The 26,960-nt window shown below is 49.8% G+C and overlaps 2 protein-coding genes across 11 annotated transcripts; one reads left to right on the top strand and one right to left on the bottom strand.

Moving 5' to 3' along the window:
* Positions 1–144: 144 nt before the first annotated feature.
* On the top strand, positions 145–18,528 carry LOC131137903 (unconventional myosin-VI). 7 transcript variants are annotated; one of them, XM_058086313.2, is made up of 36 exons: positions 145–289; positions 2,338–2,472; positions 3,919–3,988; positions 4,067–4,140; positions 5,895–6,024; positions 6,117–6,222; positions 6,282–6,337; positions 6,427–6,524; positions 6,619–6,783; positions 6,967–7,047; positions 8,809–8,989; positions 9,067–9,211; positions 9,293–9,450; positions 9,524–9,615; positions 9,707–9,779; positions 9,957–10,084; positions 10,201–10,296; positions 10,370–10,540; positions 10,621–10,659; positions 10,751–10,844; positions 11,689–11,819; positions 11,888–11,965; positions 12,055–12,184; positions 13,184–13,274; positions 13,605–13,755; positions 13,826–14,034; positions 14,113–14,191; positions 14,366–14,526; positions 14,741–14,779; positions 15,042–15,077; positions 15,260–15,298; positions 15,781–15,884; positions 15,968–16,102; positions 16,497–16,523; positions 17,104–17,322; positions 17,387–18,528. In XM_058086313.2, the coding sequence occupies exons 2-36, from the start codon at positions 2,356–2,358 to the stop codon at positions 17,584–17,586; spliced, it is 3,903 nt and encodes a 1,300-aa protein (XP_057942296.2). In that variant the 5' UTR covers positions 145–289; positions 2,338–2,355; the 3' UTR covers positions 17,587–18,528. The 7 variants fall into 7 exon arrangements, with proteins under 7 accessions (XP_057942296.2, XP_078650713.1, XP_057942304.2 ...); XM_078794587.1 differs by lacking the exon at positions 15,260–15,298; XM_058086321.2 differs by lacking the exon at positions 16,497–16,523.
* On the bottom strand, positions 14,908–26,960 carry LOC131137894 (uncharacterized). Of its 4 annotated transcripts, none has more exons than XR_013629420.1 (19): positions 26,321–26,960; positions 25,828–26,052; positions 25,589–25,755; positions 25,231–25,271; positions 24,288–24,334; positions 24,076–24,206; positions 23,822–23,971; positions 23,439–23,497; positions 23,322–23,342; positions 22,992–23,176; positions 22,867–22,919; positions 20,275–22,780; positions 19,668–20,197; positions 19,351–19,570; positions 19,049–19,259; positions 18,893–18,950; positions 18,371–18,808; positions 16,435–16,508; positions 14,908–16,028 (listed from the first exon to the last, which is right to left on the bottom strand). XR_013629420.1 is itself a non-coding variant. In XM_058086300.2 (17 exons), exons 1-16 carry the CDS (start codon positions 26,367–26,369, stop codon positions 18,917–18,919), a joined length of 4,629 nt encoding a protein of 1,542 aa, XP_057942283.2. In that variant the 5' UTR covers positions 26,370–26,960; the 3' UTR covers positions 16,586–18,808; positions 18,893–18,916. The 4 variants fall into 4 exon arrangements, 1 of the variants encoding a protein (XP_057942283.2); XR_013629419.1 differs by having other exon boundaries at positions 14,908–16,157; positions 16,453–16,508; XR_013629421.1 differs by lacking the exon at positions 16,435–16,508 and having other exon boundaries at positions 14,909–16,028.

Below are 26,960 nucleotides of genomic sequence, written 5' to 3'. Positions count from 1 at the left end.
TTCATCAATTTTCCATGCATAGAAGACAACAGAAAAAAATAACCATCTAATAATCACTCGAGCATCGCTCCGATACAGAAATTGTCCTTGGTATCGTTATTATCGACATTAGACTCGATCCGCCCAGCCCTCTTTTCCCAGGTTTGCTGCGGGATTCGGAGGCTTGAGGGCGGGCACAGTGCGGCCCAAGCTGCCGGAGCGAGCACGGATCAGCTGGTGATACCTGCCGGAGCTTCACTTGGGTCGTTGTTCTCCAGGGGGCAGCTTGCGGGGTTCCGCTCACTGAAAGGTAGGACAAGAACCTTGGCGGAGGTCCCAGCGGCCGCAACGACGGCAGGCTGGCTGTCGGCGAGGTTAGCTAGCAGGCGGCTACAGAGCCCTAACAGCCGGCCCCTTACGGAGCCTGACACCGCTCTGTTCTCCATGGAGCAAAAACAATAGGAGTCGTATTCTCTCTTATTCACTTCTATTTTGTCTTATTCCGCCGATTATAAACACTCATTTCCATTTTATCGCCAACACCAGACCGCATTCAAAATACACTGCTTTTTGGTTTTACTTATTGTTGTGTGCTGACTTAGTTAAGGTACGGACCGCGTCAGGCGTGTATTCTACAAATATGTCATCTGTCTGAAATTCGGCACCGGTGTGGTGAAGTATTGTGTCTCTTATTTGAAGAGAGGCTTCATTTGTGGGCTGAATTAAAGAGCGCTGCCATTGCAACGCATTGTGGCGAGAGCGGACTTTTGAACAAGCATGTTCTCAACAGCTCCACGCTGAGAGGATAACATTCATGCCGAATCCAACATGGCAGTCTTCGTCATCGACAAACGTCTTGCTTTGTTGGGTGGGAATCAAATGCGTGTTGCTGCGGGGGAAGTCAAGTGTGTTTTTCCCCCGTGTGTATTTTGCATGGATGCAAAGCTGAGAGACGGCCATAGTGGTTGATGGTGGAGATGATGCTGCTAAACGTTGCATATTGAGGGGTGCGTTCACGGTCAAAGTCCAGTCAGGCGTGCTGCTGCTTGGATGTGTGATTATGTAACAAGTCTCTTTCTTTTTGTCAGCACCGCAAAGCTTCTCAACATCTCAATGGAAACTTTGTTGTTCCCAATAAATCCTCTTGGAAGTTTACACACACACACACAGTGATCATGTTCCCAACAGGACAAGACTCCGTGCTTCCTGGTGAAGGAACAAGTTGGGTCAAAGTCCTGATCGGGAAAGCCAGTCTTTTATTGTCTTGCGGCTGACGCACGAGTCGTTACGAGATTCGGTACGCCATCTTTGACGTTTATTTGCCATGTTGCAGGAGGCTGCAGAGGTGCATGATGGGAAATGTCACGTTCATGAAGTAGTGCCTTAAATGAGAGTGACCACTCTTGAATGAGTTTGGTGCGGAAGAGCTGCCGGTGAGGTCACGTTCGTCCGTCCTGTTGGCGACCCAGTGCGTGTGCGCTTCAGGCCCGTCTAGTTGCATGGCATGAGGTTGTCATGTGACGTGTGCTAAGTCTTGGTCAATGTTTCATGGATTTTACTGCTCTTCTTTGGCCTCCAATGAGGATGTCGGTCATGTGACACTTTGGACTCTGTGCCGTTGACTTCATTAGGTACCGTGTCGCCTTTGATTGACACCGAATATGTTTTGAATATTTTGACGCAATGTCACTGAGGGTGGTGTACCTAATCTTGTGGCCAGGCTGTGGCTTTAAGATAAGATAAGGTGCGTCTGTGTAAATGTGTCAGGTGACAACTTCCTGCTGCTTCAGGGGTGTGGCCAGGCTGCTGCGCTGGCAGAAAAGTAAGGATGATGATGATAGAGAAGATAAGCAGCGTATCGGCCGGGCAAAGGTGGAGAAGATGGCCGCTGTCACGTGTCCTCGTCAAACAGGAAGTGTGTGAAGAGAAAACGGCCAACCAATGACTTCACGGTGCCGCCCGCGCTCATTGTGAGCTCATGGATTGTCTTCCCCACACGACCCGCCAACAGAACCTCACAGGTCCAACAATGAGCTTTTTGTCCAATGGGACGCTGGGCCTGCACGCCGTCCACTGAATCAGCTGATGTTGGTTGGACAACGTCAGCCATCATGTGACCACTTCCCTCTTTTACATCAAATAATGATGTCACCCAGTGATTATGTTGACATCTGTTACATCATCACCACAGTGACGCCATTGGCTGCCAATCAATACATGTCTAATTGGTCATGTGACATGCAGGCAGCAGAGCTTGGCAATCGGGTCGATCCGCGCGTCCAAAGTCGTTAAAGTCGCACTTAGGTAGTAGAAAGCGTCCGTCCCAAACACATCTGACTGTGGTTCGCTTTCTCCCAGAACCTCCCGAGCGGCGCCATGGAGGACGGCAAGCCTGTGTGGGCGCCCCACCCGACAGATGGCTTCCAGCTGGGGACCATCGTGGACATCGGCGCCGACAGCCTCACCATCGAGCCGCTCAAGCAGAAGGGCAAGGTGAGCCACGTCCGTGCCGGTGCCATTGTTGTTCTCTTCTCTGGAAAAGCCAGGCATGCAGTGAAGGAAGCCATTGTAAAAACACACACACACACACCTGTACGCTTAGATGAAGTCACATGACTAGAGTGCAGGGACATCTTTGTATCATTCTCCTTTCCTCAGGAGTGTGCAAGGGAAAAACCATTAGTGTCTTTATTTGTCTTGGCACACCTGTTCTGCCACGCCCCACTAAGCTGAATGTGAGAAGAGCATGTTTGGCCACGCCCACTAAGATGAATGTGAGAAGAGCATGGTTGGCCACGCCCACTAAGCTGAATGTGAGAAGAGCATGTTTGACCACGCCCACTAATCAGAATGTGAAAAGAGCATGTTTGGCCATGCCCACTAAGCTGAATGTGAGAACATGTTTGGCCACGCCCACTAAGCAGAATAAGCAGAATGTGAAGAGCATGTTTGGCCACGCCCATTAACCAGAATGTGAGAAGAGCATGTTTGGCCACGCCCACAACAGAATGTAAAGAACATGTTTGGCCACGCCCACTAAGCGGAATGTGAGAAGATCATGTTTGGCCACGCCCACTAAGCTGAATGTGAGAAGAGCATGTTTGGCCACGCCCACTAAGCTGAATGTGAGAAGAGCATGTTTGGCCACGCCCACTGAGCAGAATAAGCAGAATGTGAAGAGGATGTTTGGCCACGCCCACTAATCAGAATGTGACCCACATGTTTGGCCACACCCATTAATCAGAATGTGAGAAGAGGATGTTTGGCCACGCCCACTAAGCAGAATGTATGACGAGGATGTTTGGCCACACCCACTAAGCTGAATGTGAGAAGAGCGTGGTTGGCCACGCCCACTAATCAAAATGTGCCGTGCATGTTGGGCTATGCCCACTAAGCTGAATGTGAAGAGCATGTTTGGCCACGCCCACTAAGCTGAATGTGAGAAGAGCATGTTTGGCCACGCCCACTGAGCAGAATAAGCAGAATGTGAAGAGGATGTTTGGCCACACCCACTAAGCTGAATGTGAGAAGAGCATGTTTGGCCACACCCATTCATCAGAATGTGAGAAGAGGATGTTTGGCCACGCCCACTAAGCAGAATGTGTGAAGAGGATGTTTGGCCACACCCACTAAGCTGAATGTGAAGAGCATGTTTGGCCACGCCCACTCCAGAATGTGAAGAGCATGTTTGGCCACGCCCATTAATCAGAATGTGAGAAGAGCATGTTTGGCCACACCCACTAAGCTGAATGGGTGAAGAGCATGTTTTGCCACGCCCATTAATCAGAATGTGAGAAGAGCATGTTTGGCCACGCCCACTACAGAATGTGACGAGCCTGTTTGGCCACTCCCACTAAGATGAATGTGTGAAGAGCATGTTTGGCCACGCCCACTAAGCTGAGCGACTATGACGACTAAATAGGTGTTGTTTCGTTGCAGACCTTTCTGGCTGCCGTCAACCAAGTCTTTCCTGCGGAGGACGACGTCAACAAGCATGTGGAGGACAATTGTGAGTTTGTCCTCGCCGATGTTGTGATGTGATGTGCGCCGATGTGCTGAAGACGTCTATCTCGTGCCCCCCCCCCAGGTTCCCTCATGTACCTCAACGAAGCCACGCTGCTCAACAACGTGCGCGTCAGATACAGCAAGGACAAAATCTATGTGAGTAGGAGTGCTGCTGTGATTGCATGCAGTCATCTAATAGAGATTTCACTTCCTGTCTCTTACTAATTCACGTTGTTGGGGATTTGGTATGCCTCTCTATCAAATCAAAGAATGTGTATGAAAAATATCAACACCGCCATGAATCAACGTCCATCAAACCTACCTAAGCTGAACATTGTCCTTCATGTCCTTAATGCCTAATTTCTGGACCAGATGCGGTTTTTCTAGTCCTTGGGGGCAACAGATCATTAGTCTTCTCTAAAGTACAGTAAAGTCTCGTTATATCGATATCGGTTATAACGAATTACTGCTTATTACGATACTATTTTCATTTCCCGGCAAATTTCTAGTCTTTTATGATATAATTAGTTCAGTTAGTACGATACCCGGTTATTATGATAATCCGGTTACTACGATGCCCTTTTCATCTCCCGCCAGCCAATTTGGTCTGCTTATATTGATACAAAAGCAGCTTAAATCAATCTTTGCTTAAGGATTTCAATACCAAAAAAGAACACAGCGAACGGCTGCTTCCAGTCAACTTTATTTTTCACACTTCCACCACCAGAGCGCAGCACACACATCGATTCCCGCACTTCCTGGTTCACAGGTCATGCTCAACCCGCCCCACATAGCTGGCCAAACACATGCCTGCAACAGAAGAACCAACTGCGTTCGTGGTTTCTCTCGTGTGTATAGATTATATACACACGAGAGAAACCACGAACGCCAGCATGTACATATGAAAAACAGTGATAATTGCAAGCGATAAAAAGATATCTGAATACAACACAATTAAATACATGTATTTGTACGCTTGTGTCTTCGTTGGAATAGGTGTGTATGCTATGTCAGTTGGTTCTTCTGTTGCAGGCATGTGTTTGGCCAGCTATGTGGGGCGGGTTGAGCATGACCTGTGAACCAGGAAGTGCGGGAATCAGTGTGTGTGCTGTGCTCTGGTGGTGGAAGTGTGAAAAATAAAGTTGACTGGAAGCCGTTCGCCGTGTTCTTTTTTGGTATTGAAATCCTTAAGCAAAGATTGATTTAAGCTGCTCGACATTGTTCTATACCAGGGGTCGGCAACCTTTACTATGAAAAGAGCCATTTTACCCAATGCCCACTGAAGAAAAATAGCCTGGAGCCGCAAAACATATAGTATGTTTAAAACAACATTGGAGGGAATTTGGGGGTATCAAAGTAGTTCAGATAAGAAAAGACGAGTTGGAGTACTCTTGCTAGTTTTGGAGATAAACTTACATAAATGTATGTGTAAACTACTGTAAACGTAAAAACAAGTTCCCATGCCGCTGTTTTTAAATTATCTCGAATTTATTTTTTAGATTTGTAGGTAAGTATTACTTGTTTTTCTTCATGTACTGAACTGGATAGCAGTCAGAACTCACTCAGGATGCATTCATGGTCTCAGACAAAGTTGGATTTTTTAAAACTCATTACAAAAGACGTGCATTTTCCCCACTCGGGTGTTAAAAATATTCAAGCATCGCAAAGGGAGCCACAATAAAGAGGCTGAAGAGCCGCATGCGGCTCTGGAGCCGCAGGTTGCTGACCCCTGTTCTTTACTATAGAACAATGATGATCATGGCGGAGATCATGGTGATGGTGGTGATGATGACGGGACAGTGACACACAGTGGCGGAATGAGGAAATGCAGCTTGTTTTATTTTTTTTTTGCATGATTTTCGCCCACGTGCTCGGTCTTGCAATGTGTGTGTTTTTGTTGTCGTCATCAGACGTTTGTGGCCAACATCCTGATCGCCGTCAACCCGTACTATGACATTCCAAAGCTTTACTCACCGGAGACCATCAAGCAGTATCGTGGAAGGTCGCTGGGCACGTTGCCGCCGCACGTCTACGCCATTGGTGAGTGGCTGCTTTGGCGGAATGAGCATTTCCTGCTATTTGTCATTTGGCACTGTATGTGTGTGTGTGTGTGTGTGTGTGTGTGTGTGCAGCTGATAAGGCCTACAGGGACATGAAAGTTCTGAAGATGAGCCAGTCCATCATCGTCTCAGGGGAGTCTGGCGCCGGGAAGACGGAAAACACCAAGTTTGTTCTCAGGTAAGGCAGATGGGTCGTCGCTATGGAAACACCATCAATCACCCCGTCTCTGCCCACAGGTACCTGACATCATCTTACGGGACGGGCCAGGACATCGACGAGAGGATAGTGGAGGGTATGGCTCACCCTTTCAGCCATGTTTTGCATGAGTCAGCATTTCTTCTGGATGATCGTGTGTGACTTTTCTGGTTCTGACCCAACCAGCCAACCCGTTGTTGGAGGCCTTCGGGAACGCCAAAACTGTGCGCAACAACAACAGCAGCCGCTTTGGAAAATTTGTGGAAATCCACTTCAATGAAAAGGTATGACAAGAACCTTCAGTTTGCTTTTTCTTTAGCCGAGGCCATCATCGTCTTCACCTTGTGTGTGTGTGTGTGTGCGTGCGTGCATGAACAGAACGCCGTGGTGGGCGGCTTTGTGTCCCACTACCTGCTGGAGAAGTCGCGCATCTGTCGGCAAAGCTCAGAGGAGAGAAACTACCACATCTTCTACCGACTGTGTGCCGGCGCTCCCGAGGACATTCGCCAAAAGTTTTACCTCAGCTCACCCGACACGTTTAGGGTAAGAGAACATGTGACCTGGGCCTGTAGCTGGGGTGTGCAAACACAGGATGGGGGCACTTATACTCAATAAAAAAACCAAGCTGGTCCTTAAGTAGCTACCAGATAACACTGCTTGGATGGAAGGTGGTTCTGAAGGTCCATGATGATGTCTCACAAGTGTGTGTGTGTGTGTGTGTTGCAGTACCTGAACAGAGGATGCACTCGCTTCTTTGCCTCCAAAGACACAGACAAGCAGATCCTACAGAACCGCAAGAGTCCCGAGGTAGAGTCCATGCTGTACCTTGAAGGAAAACCTCTTTTGTGTGCGTTCTAAGTGTATAAAAACTGATAAAACTAGCTTATTACTGCACATATGGGAACCACTTATTCCACCTAAAAGGCACCAATAGCGCCCCTTTTCCATATAATGTGACTTGCATTCTCCCGCACCCCCACCCTGCAGTCCACTACCACAGCTTCAAACAATCTTGCAGTAAAGAAAGATGGTGGAACCAGTAGAGCACAGTAATGATTATGCTTCATTCTGCTGTACACAACCAGTCCAAGGTTCTCCGTTTGTCCATCCATCATCCATTTTCCTCCGCTTATCCGGGGCCGGGTCGCAGGGGCAGCAGTCTCAGTAGGGAAGCCCAGACTTCCCGGTCCCCGGCCACCTCCTCCAGCTCCACCGGGAGGACACCAAGGCGTTCCCAGGCCAGCTGTGAGACATAATCCCTCCAGTGTGTCCTAGGTCTGCCCCGGGGCCTTTTCCCGACTGGGCATGCCCGGAACCCCTCACCAGGGAGGCGTCCGGGAGGCATCCGGACTAGATGCCCGAGCCACCTCAACTGACTCCTCTCAAATTGAAGGAGGATGGCTTCCTCACGGAATTGGACATATTCCGACTAGACATAGTCGGTCTCACCTCGACCCACAGTTTGGGTTCTGGAACAAAACTCCTCGAGAGGGGCTGGACCTTGTTCTACTCTGGAGTTGCTGCAGGGGAGAGGCGGCGAGCTGGTGTGGGTTCTCCGTTTGTAGTCTTGATACTACTACTACTACTAATAATAATAATAATACATTCACCCTCGGCCATCTCTGTGTGGAGTTTGCATGTTCTCCCCGTGCATGCGTGGGTTTTCTCCGGGTACTCCGGTTTCCTCCCACATTCCAAAAACATGCTAGGTTAATTGGCCACTCCAAATTGTCCATAGGTATGAATGTGAGTGTGAATGGTTGTTTGTCTATATGTGCCCTGTGATTGGCTGGCCACCAGTCCAGGGTGTACCCCGCCTCTCGCCCAAGGACAGCTGGGATAGGCTCCAGCACCCCCCGCGACCCTCGTGAGGAAAAGCGGTAGAAAATGAATGAATGACAATACATTTTATTTGTATAGCGCTTTTCAGAGTACTCAGGGACGCTTTACAGTAGAAAAAAAAGAAATAAAAATAGAGTAGAGTAAAAACAGAGTAAAAGATGCATTAAAATACAATATCCAAACATTCATTCAGAGCTGGGGCGGGGCGGGGCACAGCAGTCAGGTTAAAAAGTTAGACATTAAAAACGGATTTAAACAGTTAGGTTTTGAGTTGTTTTTTGAAGGTCGGGGCAAGCACGGAGTGAATGGGGCAAAGAGTTCTAGAGGGTGGGAGGCAGCGATGGAGAAGGCTCTGCGTCTCCCCAGGTTCAGAGCTTGGTCTTACAGGGGAGTGCCAGGAGGTTGGAGTCTGAGGAGCGAAGGGGGCATGGGGGATTGTGTGGATGAAGGAGGTCTATGAGGTATGGGGGGGGGGCAGATTGTGGAGAGCTTTGTAGGCGATGAGAAGGACGGGAAGCCAGTGGAGGTTTTTAAGGACCGGGGTCATGTGTTGACGGTGAGGAGGCGAGCAGCTGAGTTGTTGAGGGTTCTGGATGTTGCACCGTAAGGAATACTGTTGCAGTATTCCATTCTGGATTCCGGATGTGATAAACGCCAGGATCAGGGATTCAGCAACAGAGAATGAAAGTGATGGACGGAGTCCTTGTGTCGCTTCCGCTGGTGCAGCACATCAAGTCGGGACCCCTGAAGGACCCGCTGCTGGACGACCAAGGAGACTTCCACCGCATGATTGTGGCCATGAAGAAGATCGGCCTGGACGACACGGAGAAGCTGGACTTGTTCCGAGTGGTGGCGGGCGTGCTGCACCTGGGCAACGTGGACTTTGAGGAGGCCGGAAGCACCTCGGGTGAGCTCGCGGGGGAAAACGTCAGCGCTCAGCGGGTCTTGTTCTCGTGCTAACGGCAGCGTGTTGTCGTCCGCCAGGCGGCTGCGCCATCAAGAACCAGTCCAGCCAAGCGCTGGACCGCTGTGCTGAGCTGCTGGGCCTGGAGGACGAAGACCTGAGAGTCAGCCTCACCACCAGGGTGATGCTGACCACAGCAGGGGGCACCAAAGGAACGGTCATCAAGTAGGCGCATGCACGTTCACTCATTCTTTAGGACTCGGTGTTTTCTTCCCCGTGTTCGATGGCGTGCTTTGTGCTCCTCAGGGTTCCTCTGAAAGTGGAGCAGGCCAACAACGCCCGGGACGCACTGGCCAAGGCGGTCTACAGCCGTCTCTTTGACCACGTGGTCACCAGGGTCAACCAGTGCTTCCCTTTTGACTCATCTGCCAACTTCATCGGGGTCCTGGACATCGCCGGCTTCGGTACGTACACGATCGCCGCTCTCCCGCTGTCGGGACGGAGCGTCACCGCTGACTGATGTCACTTCCTGTGCAGAGTACTTTGAACACAACAGCTTTGAGCAGTTCTGCATCAACTACTGCAACGAGAAGCTGCAGCAGTTCTTCAACGAGCGTATCCTCAAGGAGGTCAGAGCCGCCTTCCAGATCCTCCTGGACCAGATGCCCCACCCGAACCCTGTCACGCCCCTCCCAAATGAAAGTGTCCTTTATGTTTCAGGAACAAGAACTGTACCAGAGGGAGGGGTTAGGAGTCAACGAGGTGCACTATGTCGATAACCAGGACTGCATAGGTAGGAAAACCACTTGTCCAGACCTTCACTGGTTTCAAACATGGAACTTATGGATATGGGACCTGGACCCTCACTTATAAAGCTTGTGTACGCACACAATGGGGCCCCCATTTTTGGAGACACCAATTTTAAGTGATGAAGTGAAATCCATCCATCCATGATGTCCACTGCTTGCAGACCTGGTGGAGGCCAAGGTGCTGGGCATCCTGGACATCCTGGATGAGGAGAACCGCCTCCCCCAGCCCAGCGACCAGCACTTCACTGACACGGTCCACAACAAACACAAGAACCACTTCCGCCTAACCGTGAGTGAAGCAGGAAACAGGAAGTGCTTTTCGTGATGAACATCTTGTTTGTCCTTCAACATGTGTCACGCTTTTGTATCTGCTCGTCATGATGAGTGTGTGTGTGTGTGTGTCAGATACCCAGGAAGTCCAAGCTGGCTGTCCACAGGAACGTAAGGGACGATGAAGGATTTATCATCAGGCACTTTGCTGGAGCCGTCTGCTACGAGACGGTGTGTCCTCCTCTCAAACAAAGAGTGTGATGTTCATGAAGACACGCTCACTCTTCAACTTGTTGGTCCTCAGACAAAGTTTGTGGAGAAGAACAATGACGCCCTGCACATGTCTCTGGAGAGTCTGGTCAGCGAGTCCAAGGACAGCTTCGTCCGCCAGCTCTTTGACACCTCCAACAATAGCAAAGACGCCAAGCAGAGGGCGGGAAAACTCAGCTTCATCAGTGTTGGCAACAAATTTAAGGTGACGCATGCACACGCGCACACACACACACGACATTTGAGACTACATTGTTGATGTTGTTGTGTTTTTTGTGACGGCAGACTCAGCTCAACATCCTGCTGGACAAACTTCGCAGCACGGTCAGTGACCTCCCCGCCCCGCCCCTTCCTGTCCAAATGTCACCTCTGCATGATGACCTCTAGGTGACCTTGTGTTCTTGTTGGCGCTCAGGGCTCCAGTTTCATACGCTGCATCAAACCCAACTTGAAGATGGTCAGCCACCAGTTTGAGGGAGCTCAGATCCTCTCACAGCTACAGTGCTCAGGTCAGTCAGTCACGTCCAAGTCACACTTTTAGTAAAGCACGAGTGCTGCCTGGATTAGCCGTCTCGTAAAGCACGAGTTCCACCCTGTGTAGTCTTTTAGTGAAGCACGGGTGCCACTCTGTGTAGTCTTTTAGCGAAGCACGAGTGCCACACTGTGAAGTGGTCTAGTAAAGCATGAGTGCCACTCTGTGAAGTGGTCTAGTAAAGCACGAGTGCCACTCTGTGTAGTCGTCTAGTAAAGCACGAGTGCCACTCTGTGTAGTCGTCTAGTAAAGCACGAGTGCCACTCTGTGAAGTGGTCTAGTAAAGCACGAGTGCCACTCTGTGTAGTCGTCGCTACACGCTGTGTAGTCTGTGTAGTGACACTTACTATCCTGTGGTAAAGCACTAGTGCCGCATTGTTTAGCCCTCTAGTAAAGCACGAGTGCCACATTTTGTAGTCCTATAATAAAGTAGGATTACTTCATTGTTCAGCCTTCTAAAAAAGGCCAAGTGCTGCTGACTGTCTAGTCTGGTAGTAAAGCACGAGTGCTGCATTGTCTAGCCCTCTAGTAAAGCACGAGTGCCACACTGTGTAGTCTTCTAGTAAAGCACGAGTGCTGCATTGTTTTGTCCTGGAGTATGAGTACACATTACAGGTGTGCAATAGTTACTAAGAGTAATTAGCTGCTCAACGCCACCAGGAGGTGCTGGAGAGCAACAAAAAAAGTCAACTCGGAAACAGAAGGAGGTCTTCTGGGACAGCTCTTGTTAATAATAATCAGCCAGCTGTGGAAGATGTTCAAATTGAGACTTATGTCTTAGAATTGATGAGGTTACAACACAGACTGTGGTTCTTGAGCAGGTATGGTCTCCGTACTGGACCTCATGCAGGGCGGCTTCCCCTCCAGGGCTCCCTTCCACGAACTCTACAAGATGTATCAGAACTACATGCCCCCCAAACTGACTCGCCTTGACCCGCGTTTGTTCTGCAAGGTTAGTGTAATCGTGTCCAGCTGAGACTGGAGATCAGTGTGACCTTCATGGCGCTCCTTGTGTTCCAGGCATTGTTCAAAGCTCTCGGACTCGATGACAACGACTACAAGTTTGGACTGACCCGAGTCTTCTTCCGTCCCGGCAAGGTGAGACCGGATGAGTCCAGTTTGGCCCAGCGGAATGTGTAGCTTCTTTTGGGACGTGACCAGTTTGTTTTCCCTCCGCTTGGCTCCAGTTTGCGGAGTTCGACCAGATCATGAAGTCTGACCCTGATCACCTGGCAGAACTGGTAAAGAAGGTCAACACCTGGCTCATTCACAGCCGCTGGAAGAAGGTTCAGTGGTGTGCGCTGTCTGTCATCAAACGTAAGCACCTTGCATTATTTAGCATGACGTTATTAGCATTAGCCATCCGATTAGAATGGATTATTTGTATCTGTTATTAGCATTATTTAGCATGATGTTATTAGCATTTGCTATCAGATTAAAATGATTATTTGTATCCCTTATTAGCATTATTTAGCATGACGTTATTAGCATTCGCTATCCAATTAAAATGGATTATTTGTATCTGTTATTAGCATTATTTAGCATGACATTATTAGCATTTGCTATCAGATTAAAATGCATTATTTGTATCCGTTATTAGCATTATTTAGCATGACGTTATTAGCATTCACTATCAGATTAGAATGGATTATTTGTATCCGCTATTAGCATTATTTAGCATAATATTATTAGCATTTGCTATCAGATTAAAATTGATTATTTGTATCCGCGATTAGCATTATTTAGCATAATGTTATTAGCATTCGCGATCAGATTAAAATGTATTATTTGTATATTTGTATCCGCTATTAGCATTATTTAGCATAATGTTATTAGCATCCGCAATCAGATTAAAATGTATTATTTGTCTTCGCTAATAGCATTATTTAGCATAATGTTATTAGCATTTGCTATCAGATTAGAATGGATTATTTGTATTCGCTATTAGCATTATTTAGCATAATGTTATTAACATTCGCTATCAGATTAAAATGTATTATTTGTATCACCTATTAGCATTATTTAGCATAATGTCATTAGCTTTGGCTATTAGTTTAAAATTGATTATTTGTATCTATTATTAGCATTTCTAATTAGCTTTTCCGTTAGCATTCATTATTATTAAGTCATTAGCATCTGTCATTAGCATTCACTGGTAGCATTCATTAGCAGTCGTTATTGTCAAGCTGCCACCAGCAGGTTGAGTTGTGTGCGTTTGTGTGATGCTCGGCTTTGGAGGCAAGCATATTTGTAGTGGGCGGAGCCTAAAAAGGAGCGGTGCTGAGTTAGCAGCTTATGTTTTGTGTTTGTGTGCAGTGAAGAACAAGATCTTGTACAGGACCAGTGCTTGCATCAGCATGCAGAAGACAGTGCGCATGTGGCTTTGCAAGAAGAAGCACAAACCTCGGTGGGTCAGGTTCTTCAACCGTTCTTCGTGGGGGGGGGGGGGCGTGTCTGACGTGTCCATGTGACCGCATGAGGCCTCTCATCCTCTCACAAAGGCGCCTCAACCCTTTCTCACCTTTTTCTTCCTCTTCATCTCTTCTTTGTCCCTTGTCCTCACCTTCATCGTCTACCGTGCACACACCCAGTTTATTCCCTCCCACACCCATCGTGTGGGGGTGGGGTGGGGAGTGGGCATCTGATTGCAGCTTTAACGGAGGGACGGCGAAAGAAGAACTGGCGCCCTGTCAGCGACGTGTCGTGGCATGCTAACGTGCACTCTTGTGTGCTTCAGGATCGACGGCCTGGTGAAGGTGCGCCACCTGAAGGAGAGGATGACGCGCTTCAACGAGGTGGTGGCGGGCCTGAAGGAGGGCAAGGAGGAGATGAGCAAACAAATCAACCAGCTGGATGCCGCCATCGACGCCCTCATGCTCAAAATCAAGGTGGGCGTGACACCTGATGATGATGATGATGTCACCGTGCGCATGTATGACGGGGCGCTTCATTCACCAGCGCACCATCATGTCCCGCCTGGACATCGAGCACGAGTACCGGGCGCTGGTGACGCGCTCGGAGCAACTGCTGACGGCCATGCAGAACAAGAAGAAGGAAGAGGAGGAGCGCGAGCGTCTGCGGCGCATCCAGGAGGAGATGGAGAGGGAGAAGAAGAGGAGGGAGGAGGAGGAGCAGCGTCGCAAGGAGGAGGAGGAGGAGAGACGTCTGTAAGTGGGAGGAGCTTAAGTTCATAAGGTCATGTCTTGTTCCTGAAGACTCCTGATTGACGTGTTGCTCCTCCTCAGCAAAGCTGAGATGGAGCTGAAAAGAAAGCAGGAGGAGGAGGAGAGGAAGACGAGGGAGGAGGAGGAGAGGAAGCTGCAGGTCAGTTTTGTTTTGTTGTTCTCGTTTGGTCTCTCCGATGTGGAGGTCATTGCACTCCGGGGGTTTGTTCCTCTGGATTTTGCCTTCGGGTGAACCAGCTTTTTCCAAAAATGGCCCCCGGGCCACACTTTGGACACCATTTGTTAAGCAGTGAACACGTGCGCATGTGTCCAGATGGAGATGGAGCTGCAGCTCCAGGCCGAGCGGGAAGAGGAGCTGGCCCGCCAGGCGGTCCTGGAGCAGGAAAGGCGGGACCGCGAGCTGGCTCTGAGGATCGCCCAGAGTGAGGCGGAGCTTATCCCAGACGAGGCTCAGAATGACGCCGCTCTTCGCAGGTACAAACGCACCGCAACATCGTCACTGAAATGTGCCAAACGGTACCGGGACTTGGACCTGGACCGGGATCAATCTGGCAATGAATGACTTGAATGACAGGCGTCACATGATCAACTTGTTTGAAGTCCTTCCTGGCTCGGCTTCTGCCCTCTTTGACGAAGACGAGACTTCCTGTTTAACGTTATTCTTCTGTGTCTTGTCTTCTTCTCCCAGTACCGGATCCTCGGTTCCGTCCTCTCCAGAACGAGCAGCGTAAGACAACTTGACAACCCCTCTGACCCCTCCCACTTTCTAACCTCGCCCCCTTCCCCCCACCCCCGTAACCGTGACCCCTGCATGTTGGTACCACCCGCCGCGGCGTCTTTCACTCTGATTGGACCTGATGGTCACCATGTCTGGCCCGTCCAGAATGATCACATCTGGACTTCTTTGGATCCATCTTTGATCAAACGTCTTCTTCTGATTGGTTGTCGATGCCGCTCGTCTCACCGTTGGTCTGGTTTTCTGTTTGCAGCGGCGCCGCGGGTCTGAAAGTGAAGAGTTTGACCATGTAGGTAACAGCGCCACCTTTTAGTCTCGTGCTGAGTCAGCACCGTTGTTCACGCCTCTGTCGCGTCGCCATGGAAACGCCACCTATCTTTTTAAGTTAAAAGCCCGCCTCCCGTGAACGACAGCTCATGGTCGGCAAAGGTGAAAGGTCGCTGAGCTCATGAAGTGTGTTCTGACCCGTAGGGAGGAGATGGCCCAGGAAATGACTGAGCTGCTGGCGAGGTGCGTGTCAACCTCAACAAGCTTCTGATTGATCACTACTGATTGATGTCAATCATCTCCAATATATTTCTGATCAATTTATTGATATAGCGCCGATCAATGCATCCATGAGCAATGCTTTTATTGTGAAAAGAGATTGAGGTCATTTCCTGTCCAGACGTCACATGCAGGTCCGGTTAGGATGCTAGTCGTGAAAGGGATTAGAGGACCAGCCAGGTCCCGACTCCCATCTTGTTGGAGGCTTGGCGGGAACGTGTCTGCCCCCGCCCCTTTTTTCCCCTTCCCTTTCACTTCCTGTCAGCCATGCTTGTCTGAACTTGATGGCACTCACGCGGCAGTCTGGTTCCGACCCCGTAAAGGACGCTTAACCGCTGCCGTCGGCTGGCCCCGCCCATCTACTTTCTGAGTTTGAGCGGAGATGTCTCTGCTGGGGACGTTTGCCGCTGACTTCCTGCATCCTCCTTGTGTCTTCCCTGTCTCAGAGGTCCTCAGGTGCAAGCGTCCAAAGCCGTCGCCGGCGCCAAAAAGTACGAGCTGAGCAAGTGGAAGTATGCGGAGCTGCGGGACGCCATCAACACTTCCTGTGGTGAGTTGACGCTGCTTTTCACGTCGGCAAGCGCTTTGAGTCATCTTTTCATGCCGGGGGTTTGTGCGGCGTGTCGTCCGCAGACATCGAGCTGCTGGCCGCCTGCAGGGAGGAGTTCCACCGCCGCCTGAAGGTCTACCACGCCTGGAAGTCCAAGAACAAGAAGAGGAACACCACCGACGCCGACCAGAGGGCTCCCAAATCCGTCACCGACTACGGTACTTCCCATCCCAAATGTTTTCTAGCGACCGCCGAACCCTTCACAATAAAAGCCTGTATAATAAGATGAGCTCTTAATTTGACACCTTCCTCCAATATGTGTCTGCACACGTGTGACGCACGCACGCACACACACACAGCTTTTACTGTCCACTGAGGGGATGTCTGACAAGCGATATTGTTGAGTGGCGAGTAAAATGGTGGGCGGCACCCATCTCCACATTTGATGACCAAAATTAATTATTATTACACACGTTACTAAAGGGTGTCATTACACAGGATTGGCACCATACTGACATCACTGTGTGTGTGTGTGTGTGTGTGTACGCACGTGTGTTGCATCACTTGCCGTAGCTGACGTGTGTGCGTGTGTGACGCCATGTTTACTTCCAGGTCATGCGCCTCCTGTGAGAAAAGCACGTAAGTGGTCATTTAGTGTTTAGCACTACTAACCCCGCCCCCCATTTAGCCCCCCCATCCCCACTGCCCACTCATCCCTGCTGGATTTATTTGGGTTTTTTTTTTTTTAGTTTCTTTGAAGGGAGGGGGAGGTGTTTCCATGGCAACCTGCTAGTATGTGATTTTTTATGCTTCTGCTGGAGGGAAAGGTGGCTGTGAGGGTTCTGGCTGCGTTTGTCCAATCACGTGACGGAAGACGGAAGACGAAAAAAAAAAAGTTAGCGTCCCGTCTTCAGGCAAGCCCTTTCCCAGTCCACATTGCTCCAGAACCAGAACCAGTGTACAGCCTTTCATCCTCACTGACCCTAGCAGAGACCCAACCCGGGTCCAGATGTTGTTCACACAAGCTGTAATGAAAGGAGTCTGATTGGTCCATCTAGAAGCTTCTAATTGCTGCTCTGCCTAAGCTCCCCCCCCCATGAAGAGTTCTTCCTTGTGTGAAAGTGACAAGCGGGTGGCGCTGTCCTGCATGGTGGTCCACATGGACATGGTCCACCGGGTGTGGCTCACCCACATTTTTGTTTGGCCATCCCTTCCACAGCCCAGCAGAACCCGGCACCCCCGGTCCCGGCCCGCCAGTACGAGGTGGCCATGACCCGGCAGCAGCGCTACTTCCGCATCCCGTTCATCCGGCCGGGAGAGCAGTACAAAGACCCCACCAGCAAGAAGAAGGGTTGGTGGTACGCCCACTTTGACGGGCCCTGGATCGCCCGGCAGATGGAGCTGCATCCCGACAAGCATCCCATCCTGCTGGTGGCGGGTGAGTCCGGCCCGCTTCATCGCTTCGGGCAGCGCCAAAGTCACGTGCTTGTTGTTTTTCCCAGGAAAAGACGACATGGAGATGTGCGAGCTCAGCCTGGACGAGACGGGCCTGTCCCGGAAGAGGGGGGCCGAGATCCTGCCCAGGCAGTTTGAGGAGATCTGGGAACGCTGCGGTGGGATCCAGTACCTCCGCAGCGCCATCGAGAGCCGGCAGGCGCGGCCCACCTACGCCACCGCCATGTTGCAGAGCATGTTTAAATGAGGCCCTCCCACCCCCACCTCCACCCCCGGGCCTCTAGCCAAGGGACCAGACAGCAAGCTAATGAGCTAACGCAGGGAATCGTGTTTATTTTCCTTTCTTGTCCTTTTTCTTCTTCTTTCTTGCTGCCTTCTGCTTCCTGGGAGGAGGTGGAGCCAGGCGGGCAAAATAACGAAGACGTCTACTCGTTTTCTGTAACGACGAGGCCTTAAGTCTACATGGACATCACCCTAGCGAGCGTTGCTAATTGGCGTCTAATCGTACTTATTTCTTCATTCTAATCATTCCTTTTCATTAATGATTATTATTATTATTATTATTATGATTATGCAACACGGCGGCCCATTCACACAAACAAAAACAGCTGCACATGATGCTAACGTTAGCATGGTGATGCTATCCAGCTGCTGTCCTTGCTAATACTCGCCGTATTGGCATCAGCACTCTTTTGGACATACGTGGTTCGTGCTAGCTAGCAGCTGGCTACATTAGCATTAGCATTAGCAACAACAGTGTAAGCTTCTTCAACAGGGAAACTCATGTCAAAAATCAATCACTTGATAGCTTCGCCGTCACATGATTAGTTCTGACATCTTGGTGCCGACCAAGCGCTGGTCAGGTACCTTGTGAGCCATCTTTGGAACTGGAAGCACACTGGATCTTTTTTCTACAGCATAAGGCCCGCTAGTTTGTTTTGGAAAGAGATTTAGCAATAAGCTAGCGCGAGCGATGTGCACGTGAAGCCATGTCGTCCCCTTTTCACGAGACGCTTTGAAACGGGCCTCACCGGCCTGAAGCACGCCTCGTGAGCATCACGCCTGTGTCTGTGTCGCCAACGCCAAATGAAGGCGGGGTGCCATGAAGGGGCCGCTGCCATGTTTCACCTCCACGCGTGTCTCACGTCCTCCGCTCTCGTTCCTCTTCAATAAACGCACTGGTGTTTCACCTGGACTTGTGGGTGTCTTTCTAAATGTGTCCTGCTAAGGCGAGACAGAAAGGACAAGATGGTTGACTTCAACTTTGTTTTTGATGTTTGAAAAGACAACCCCCCCACCCCCTTTGGAGAAACTACAATAGCTGGCAATGATGTCACTGCAAGCGCTATGTTTGGTCCATGAACGCCCCTTGAGGACGTGAAGACGACAGTTCGTTGAGACAAGCTAACGTCTTCATTTGACAAACGGTAGAAAAGAGACCAAGATGTTCCTGCTGGATGTTCTCCACTCTGTGAAGACAAAAAATGAACTTTGTAGAACATGAAATGAAATGAAAGAAGCCCCCCCCCCGGGGACCACCCGACTCCTCCTACCTGCTGGTGTGGTCTTATGACCTTCTAAGCACCCACCAGCTCATGGCTGCTTTTGGACCTGAGGCAGAGTGGGATCACATGACCGGTTGTCTAAATCCATACGAATAATCTTTATATGTAAAATAATATATTTTGGTGTTTGGAGCCTGACGTCACCTGCACACGGCACCGTGTCCGGGCTCCACGTGACACTCGGCGGTCGGCCCGCAGCGGTCGGGCTGCACGACGCACACACTGCGACACGGCAGGCCGTCCGCGGACACGAAACCCGGCTCACATTGGCAACGTGCCTCCAGGGAATGGCGGTCCGACACACAGCGGGACCAGGGGTCACAGGCCAGGAACTTGCAGGGGTCGGCCTGGTCGGCTGCGGGGGGGAATGGTCACAAAGGGTCACATGATCAGATTTAATGTTCATGGACATTCAGCTCAGCGGCTAGCGGGTTCAAAGGTCACACCTGGTTCCACGTCCAGAGAGCGGCTGTCGATGTGTATGTGCAGGTGCTCGGCGGCGGCCCAGCAGAACTCCTCCAGGACGCAGTGGACCGCCTCCGTGATGTTGTAGGGCACCGACTTGGCCAGCTTCATGCGGCTGTTGACCACCACGCTGCCTTTGCGGAAGTTCAAGATCTCCAAGTTCCTGAAGCCCGTTAGGTTGGCTTGCATGTAGGGCAGCAGCTGGGGGGGCAGGGGGGCACGGGGGACAAATTATTGCCAACCAAAGCCTTCATGAAGACCTCTTGGTCCATTTTAGCATAACTTTGAAACGACTCACCAAGTTGAGGAAGGTGTCCTCCAGGGACCTGTACTCTGGTGATGTCTTGTTGAAGAGGTCCTCAGAAAAGTCCATGTTGGTCACGCGCAGGCTGAAGAAGACCACCAGCTCCCGGCCGTGGCTGGCCGTCGTCGTGGTCGGCGTGGTCAGGTATCTTATCGGGGGTGGGGCGGTGACACTCGCCCACACCTGCTGCTCGACCGAGCCGCTCCCTTCGTCCAGTGACTCGGTTGTCATCGTGTCCGCTAAATCCAATTCCTCTTCCGGGGCCTGTATAATCTCGGGGACCACAGCCGGTTTGCTGGTTTGCTTTTCGGCCACTTTCAGGTCTTCATCGATAACGGACGTTGCACCTGGTCCGGGGACCTCTGCCACCTCAAAGAGTCCAAAGTCCACAGTTGGGCCATGATAGGAGTCCGGTCCAGCAGCGGATGTTGCTGGTGGCACCACTGAAGCTGGTGTCGCTGTCACACTGGCGTCATCTTCTTCAGCCTCCTCAGATGCGCCGCCCCCCTCAAGGGGTGTCACACCTTTTTTGAAATGATGGAGAAAAGGTGAAGCGAATGCAGAGACGGTTTTGCTGTTGGGTCATCTGACTTCAACTTACCAGCTGGATCCAAAGACTCTGCTGGTTCTGCGGTCCCGCCACTGCTCACACCATCAGGGTCCTGGAATTCCGGTCCACCTTCCACCTCATCACCCAGATGGACCTCAACAGGAATTACGGGCATATTGTCCTCTGGTCGGACAGGTTGAAAAGACTCAGATACAACATCACCCGTGTTCTCGCTGAGAAGAAGATCTTCCTCTGCCTCAACGTGGGGAAAGACCTTGATGGATTCAGCTGCTGGTTCTGCATCCGGCTCAGGAACAGCAAACACTTGGCTTTCTGGTTCTGCGGTATCAACTTCAAGTTCTCGCTGTAACATCCCTTCCGCTGGTGTTGAGAGAGTCACCACAACGTCCTGAGGTTCTAGTGCTTCGATCCAATTCGAATTGTCACCTCCTTCCTCAGTTTCTGCCTCAAGAATATCTACTGTGTGTCCGTCTGAGATGTCCTCAGGACGTCCTTCTGGAAATGCATCCGGGGGCAGAGTTTGGTGTGATATTTCCCCTGGATGTGGTTCCTCAAGAACTAGATCTTTGCTATGTTTTGAAACAATAGCCGGCGTTTGTGATTCTGTTGTCACAACGTCATTCTCCTCCACATTTCTCTCTAGTTCTTCTTGAGACACTGGAGGAACTTCAACAACTTGTACTATTTCTTTTGGAACCACAGTGACATCTTCAACTACTTTCCTAACATCAACCATTTTCTCCTCTGTTGTTGTGGAATCTGTAAGAACTGATTCTTCTGAAAGATCTGGCAACGTTGTCTCTTGAACATTAGGCAAAAGTTCCTCTGAAAATTCCGGTAACGTTTCCTCTCGAACATCAGGCAAGAGTTCTTCTGGAACATCGGGTAACCCTTCCTCTTGAACATCTGGCAAGAGTTCTTCTGAAATATCAGGTATCCTTTCCACGGGAACATCGGGCAAGAGTTCTTCTGAAACATCAGGCAATGTTTCCTCTAGAGCGTCGGGTAACGGTTCTTCTGAAACATCAGGCAATGTTTCTTCTGGAGCATCGGGCAAGAGTTCTTCTGAAGCATCAGGCAATGTTTCTTCTGGAGCATCGGGCAAGAGTTCATCTGAAACATCAGGCAAGGTTTCTTCTGGCGCATCAGGCAATGTTTTTTCTGGAACATCGGGCAAGAGTTCATCTGAAACATCAGGCAATGTTTCTTCTAGAGCATCGGGCAAGAGTTCATCTGAAACATCAGGCAATGTTTCTTCGAGAGCATCGGGCAAGAGTTCTTCTGAAGCATCAGGCAATGTTTCTACTGGAGCATCGGGCAAGAGTTCTTCTGAAGCATCAGGCAATGTTTCTTCTGGACCGTCGGGCAAGAGTTCATCTGAAACATCAGGCAATGTTTCTACTGGAGCATCGGGCAAGAGTTCATCTGAAACATCAGGCAATGTTTCCTCTGGAGCATCGGGCAAAAGTTCTTCTGAAACATCAGGTAACCTTTCCTCCATAGCATCGGGCAAAAGTTCTTCTGAAACATCAGGTAACCTTTCCTCAGGAACATCGGGCAGAAGTTCTTCAGAAACATCAGGCAATGTTTCCTCCAGAACATTGGGCAATAGTTGTTCTGGACCAATAGTGAATGGATCTTCCAGAACAGCTGATATTGTTTCCTCTGAAGCATCTGGTCCAGTGTCTTGATGTTTTACATCTTGTTCATCTGGATGCAAAGCTTCATTTTGTCCTTCTTGTGTTTCCTGAACCTTTGTTACTTCTACTGTACCTTCCTCTATTTGCTCAGGTGGTTCCTCAACCTTTACCTTCTGCTCAAGCACATCATCTGATTGGGCTTCTAGTGCCAACCCTTGTGTCGTTGTGTCCTTGTCCTCCATTCCAGGAAGCTCAAAAACCACAACTTCTTGGTTTTGTGCCATCTCTTCTTCCGGCATGTAAACATCCGTCATGTCATATTGGGAAATGTCTGGTTCAGAAACTTGAAGGACTTCTTGAGCAGTTTCCACCGCTAACTCTCTCTGTGCTTCTAATGATTCCGCCTGTAAGTCCTTGACGTCCCCAATCGGGGCTGTGAAGTCTGGCAGGGACTCTGTTCCTTGCTGGACAACCTCCATGGACTCAGTGGGCGTCTGGCCTGTGACGGCTGCCAGCCAAGTGGTGGTGATGAGTCCCGAAGCCAAAATTTGATCATCACCAGAAGATGTGCTGGGCCAAATGCGTGCGGTGGGGGTTACCAGATCCACAATGGTGGGGGGGCTCGTTGGGTAGTTTGTGTCGTCTCGAATTAGTTTGCCAGTTTCCGTATGATGGATGCTTTCAATCTTATGAGAAATGATCAACTCTTCTTCTTCCACGTCGGATGGATCTTGTGCTTCTGGTGCAAATGTAAAGTCATCCTCTGAGGGATCCAGTAGCGTGACCAGGGCGTTCTCCTTCTCTGAGGGGCTGAGGGGGGGTGCCGGTTCGACTTTAGGTGCCCGTGGCTCGTCGGTGAAGACTTCAAATTCGTTGTGGGAGTCTGGTTCGCTGGCCTGGGAACAGTTACATGGTCAGAATTATCGGAATCGTGCAGCTCCTTGGCCGACTTCATGTTCTCACATCAGTTATGTCACCTTACCTCCACGCCAACGTCCGCCAAGGGGGATGACGTCTGTGCCAGAAGGGCAGCCGCTGACAAAAATATACGTATGTAGATTTTATTTTGTCACCAGAAAGTCAGTGTGTGGGAAGTCTACCGCATACCTGGGTCAAAGTTCAGAGAGTCCAAGTCCACTGGAAGAGACGCGTCCTCTCGCAGAGCTTTTCTCACCATCTCCCTGAGGTTGGAGTCTGGTGATGATGTTGGACCGGCATCTGCCGCATCAGTGTGGATTTCTGAGGAGGTGGTCTCAAAGACCAGGGAGTAGTGGACGGTGATACCGCCAACCCTGAATAGGACGCAAATCGAAACAAATCAAACCAGGACTTTCTAATTATGAGGACTGGAACGCTACAAAGACGTAAACAGTAAAACAGAACAATCAAGGGACGTGAACAAGTCCCGCAGGCTAGGACGGTAAAAAGAAGAATTACCCGTCAGGATCTTGCATCTCGCTTGCATTGGAAACAATGAGAGAAGACGGATCTTAGCGATGAGCTCGTCATTTAGCCCTGGACAGAATGCCGATGTCCCAAGACCAAGACTCTTACCTGATCCGCAGCACATGGATGCTTTTAAATCCCGGAAGTTTGTCAAAAACGTGCTGCATCTGTGAAAGAAAGACTTGTTTTGAAAGCGAAGTCGCTAATCGTCTGGCAGGGCGCCATCATGTGGGAGCGCATGAATGGCCGCCGTCTATCTTTAGCCTGCTGGACTGTTGAGTGACATAATCGTCTTTGGAGCACAATCGGGTAACTTCCTGCTGGGAAAGGACCTGACGTTGACTCCCTTCGCTACACCAAACCTCTTGGGAGGAGGACATGGACCCCTAATGTTCTGTCTCGACACCCAAAGCTTCTTTACTGTCAACTTGAAGCAAATCTGTTCCAACTCTCTCTGAGTCACCAGAATCGGATCTAGAAACTCTCTGTACCTGGTCCTGCAGGTGGTGGGCCAGGTCTATGTACTGAGGTGAGTCCGGGTCATCCAGCAGCTCTCGGTATCCCGGATCCACCAAGTCGATGCTGAACTCCACCGTCTGCTCTGCCAGACTTTCAGGGACGACGTTAGGAATGTCGGAGTCCTTTGGGACAACAAGTTAGCACAGGTTAGCACTGATGCTGGCCTCACCGTGTCCCTTCGGATCAATCCTGTCTCCGTCAACAAACACATGCACGGTGCTGGTACCTCCTCCTCGGCAGTCCACTCTTCGTCGGGGGCGGGGCTTGGTGAGGAAGTAGTCTGGCCCATGAGGACGATGGTGGCTGTCTGAACTTCTGGACCTGATGGAACTTCTGGACTTGACAGAACTGCAATGTCTGGTACGATAATTGTAAGAACATCATGACAGTGTGTGCAGCATGTCCAAAAACCGTAGTCCTAGGTAGTCCAGTTCTTACCTTCCATGTTGGGAACAAGGGGAGCGTTTTCAGGAGTCACCTGGTCTCTGCAGACAACATGGAAATACCGTATTTTCTGGACTATAAATTGCTCCGGAATATATGTCGCACAAGGCCAAAAATGCATAATTAAGAAAAAAACATACATAAGTTGCACTGGAGTATAAGTGGCATTTTTTGCGGGTAATTTATTTTCCAAACTACTTGACCAAAACAGACATTACGTCCTCTTGGAAGGCAAGTTCTACCAATAAAAGAATAGAGAACAGGCTGAATAGGTGTAAGATATGCTAACACAATGGTTATTCAGCTACACAAAAAATAAACAAACAGAAAAGGTGTCCAGTGTTTATGGAACATTTATAAGTCGCTCTGGAGTATAAGTCACAGGAACAGCCAACCTATGAAAAAAAGTGCGACTTATAGTCCGGAAAATACGGTAATAATCAGAAATCAATAACCCCAAATAAAAATAAGAATTATAAAAATAATTGGAGTTCACATGAGTCGGTGGGCACGTAGGAGTTACTGTCCCTGTCCCCACTTCAAAGGAAATCGGTTTCAAGTTCCTGTCACCATTGTGTTGTACTGATACACTCGCAGGAAGTGTAGTTTCAAGGTGTCGTCTCCATCATATCAAACCAATGAAGTTTGTCGTCATGCCCCACCCACATCGTGAGGCATAGTCAAAATTGTTGCGCAATATATCATCGCCCAACTGTCTCATATTGGTTTTCCATTGGGGCTCATGGGACTAGTTTGTATGACCAATGGTTTTCTCCCCAAATGGCTGCTTCAGATGGGAGGAAAGTTGCGGATTGATAATAATAATAATAGTCGTTTCCAGAGGGCCTTTGCACCGTTATCGCTCGGGCAATAATAAATGAATTTGAATAGTACATGAACACAAATTTTGAGTTTTTCCTTGAACATTGATGCCTACCGTTGCGATGGCTGCCTCTCGTCTCTCAGGCGCTTCATCCTCTGCCCACGCACACAAAACACAAAACAACACACACATGATTGACATCGATCCAGTAAATAAGGATTACTCTTAGATTTACATACAACTAAGTACATTACTTCTTACTACTACTTGGCAGTACTTTTGCAAGAAACAAGCATCTTTAGTGTCTATGAAGTACTACCTCAGCATGTTGTGTTACCTTGTTTTCCGGCAGACCAAACGTGCTATGCTAATATGATGCAAGCTGGTTTAGCATGCTACGGCCACCTTGTCTGCCACCATGTCGGACATGCAACGACCACATCAAGCCACAGAAGATACCGTTGCAGCTCACCCGGTGGATCAGGTTCAGGTGTTCCTCGGAGCTGCTGAAGTTTCTGGCAATGTCGGAGATGCACAATGACTCCTGTTGGCACGCCTGAACCCATCTCTGGTACTCTGTGGTCCCAGGAATCCGGTCTAAGAAGATCCTGTAGGCCTCCCACACAGCCTCCTGACACACTGACAAAAAAGACCGCACGTCCGTCAGGAGTCATGAAGCGCTGGGCTGGGGCTGGGGCGGGGCGGCCGTACCTCTGAGCTGGTAGTACGCCTGATGACTGGCCAGAACATCGTCGACGCTCTCCTGAGGACAGATTCTCACCCCGGAGTGAAGAAATACCGACCTCTTGGGTCGACGCCTGGAGACATCAAATGGCGCGGGCAAAGCGGGGAACACCGCCTCTGGATCAGAGGGGACCACAGCCTCCTTCTTCGGCACAACTGAGTCCGAGTTGAAATCCAGTCTGGCGCTCCGGCCTGCATTGGAAGAAGAAAACGTGAAGCACCGCTTGATTGTGATTGGATGTGAACAGAGGTCATGGATATATCCATCAATCATCGAAGAACTTGATGTTCCGTAGGAGATGAGCCGTAGTCTCCACGGCAACGATGGGACGTTTTTAAAAAACAACAGTGGCTTCCTAGCATATGTATTTTCCGGCAACTAATACTAATAGTAATACTCATGGCCGAGTACGCTGTGATGTTTGTTCATCCTGCAAATATTCTTCTTCATGAGACTCACCTCTGACCTGGCAAGCGAGGACAAGCAGCAGCCCAAAGGTCCAGAGCATTGTGGGACAAATAAAAACTTCCAAGTGCGTCCAGCGGCTGAGGGTCTCTGCCGGCTGTTTCTGTCCTCTACCTCTGCTTCACATTGAGGATCCGCCCCAGACCTCTTCATGAAAGGATGCAGAAGGAGAGAAAGGCGTCTTTCCTCTGCTGAGGGGACGGAGGGACAGTGGCAAGTGAGGTTAAAAAAAGTCCACTCTGTTTTAGGAATAATCTGTTTATCTACTGCTCAGACGTAATCCCTCTTTGCCCTGCGGCCATCGCAGCGCTCACGTCATCCTGTTAGTGGCTTTCTGTCCACCGGACCACCACTTTGTCCACTGTGGTCCTGGGGGGGGGGGTGGTGGTCCCCAACACAATTCCCAGCAGGACGCCAAAGAAGTAGAAAGTTAAAACGCAGCCTATTGTGTCTGCTTGTCCAGTTCTTACTGACTTTACCGACTGTCCTTACCATTTGTCCTTATTGACTGCCTCTACTAATTGTCTTTACCAGCTGTTCTTACCGATTGTCTTGACTGTCCTTTCCGACTGTCCTTAGCCACAGTTACTGTTTTTACTCTCCGTACCGATTGTCTTTACTGACTGTTCTCATT

The sequence above is a fragment of the Doryrhamphus excisus genome, linkage group LG11 (assembly GCF_037039965.1).
Source record: "Doryrhamphus excisus strain RoL-2023G ecotype Guam linkage group LG11, RoL_Dexc_Guam_v1.1, whole genome shotgun sequence".
NCBI classification, from domain to species: Eukaryota; Metazoa; Chordata; class Actinopteri; order Syngnathiformes; family Syngnathidae; genus Doryrhamphus; species Doryrhamphus excisus.
Note: the sequence above shows the minus strand (reverse complement) of the source record. Positions and strands in the feature narration are given on the sequence as shown.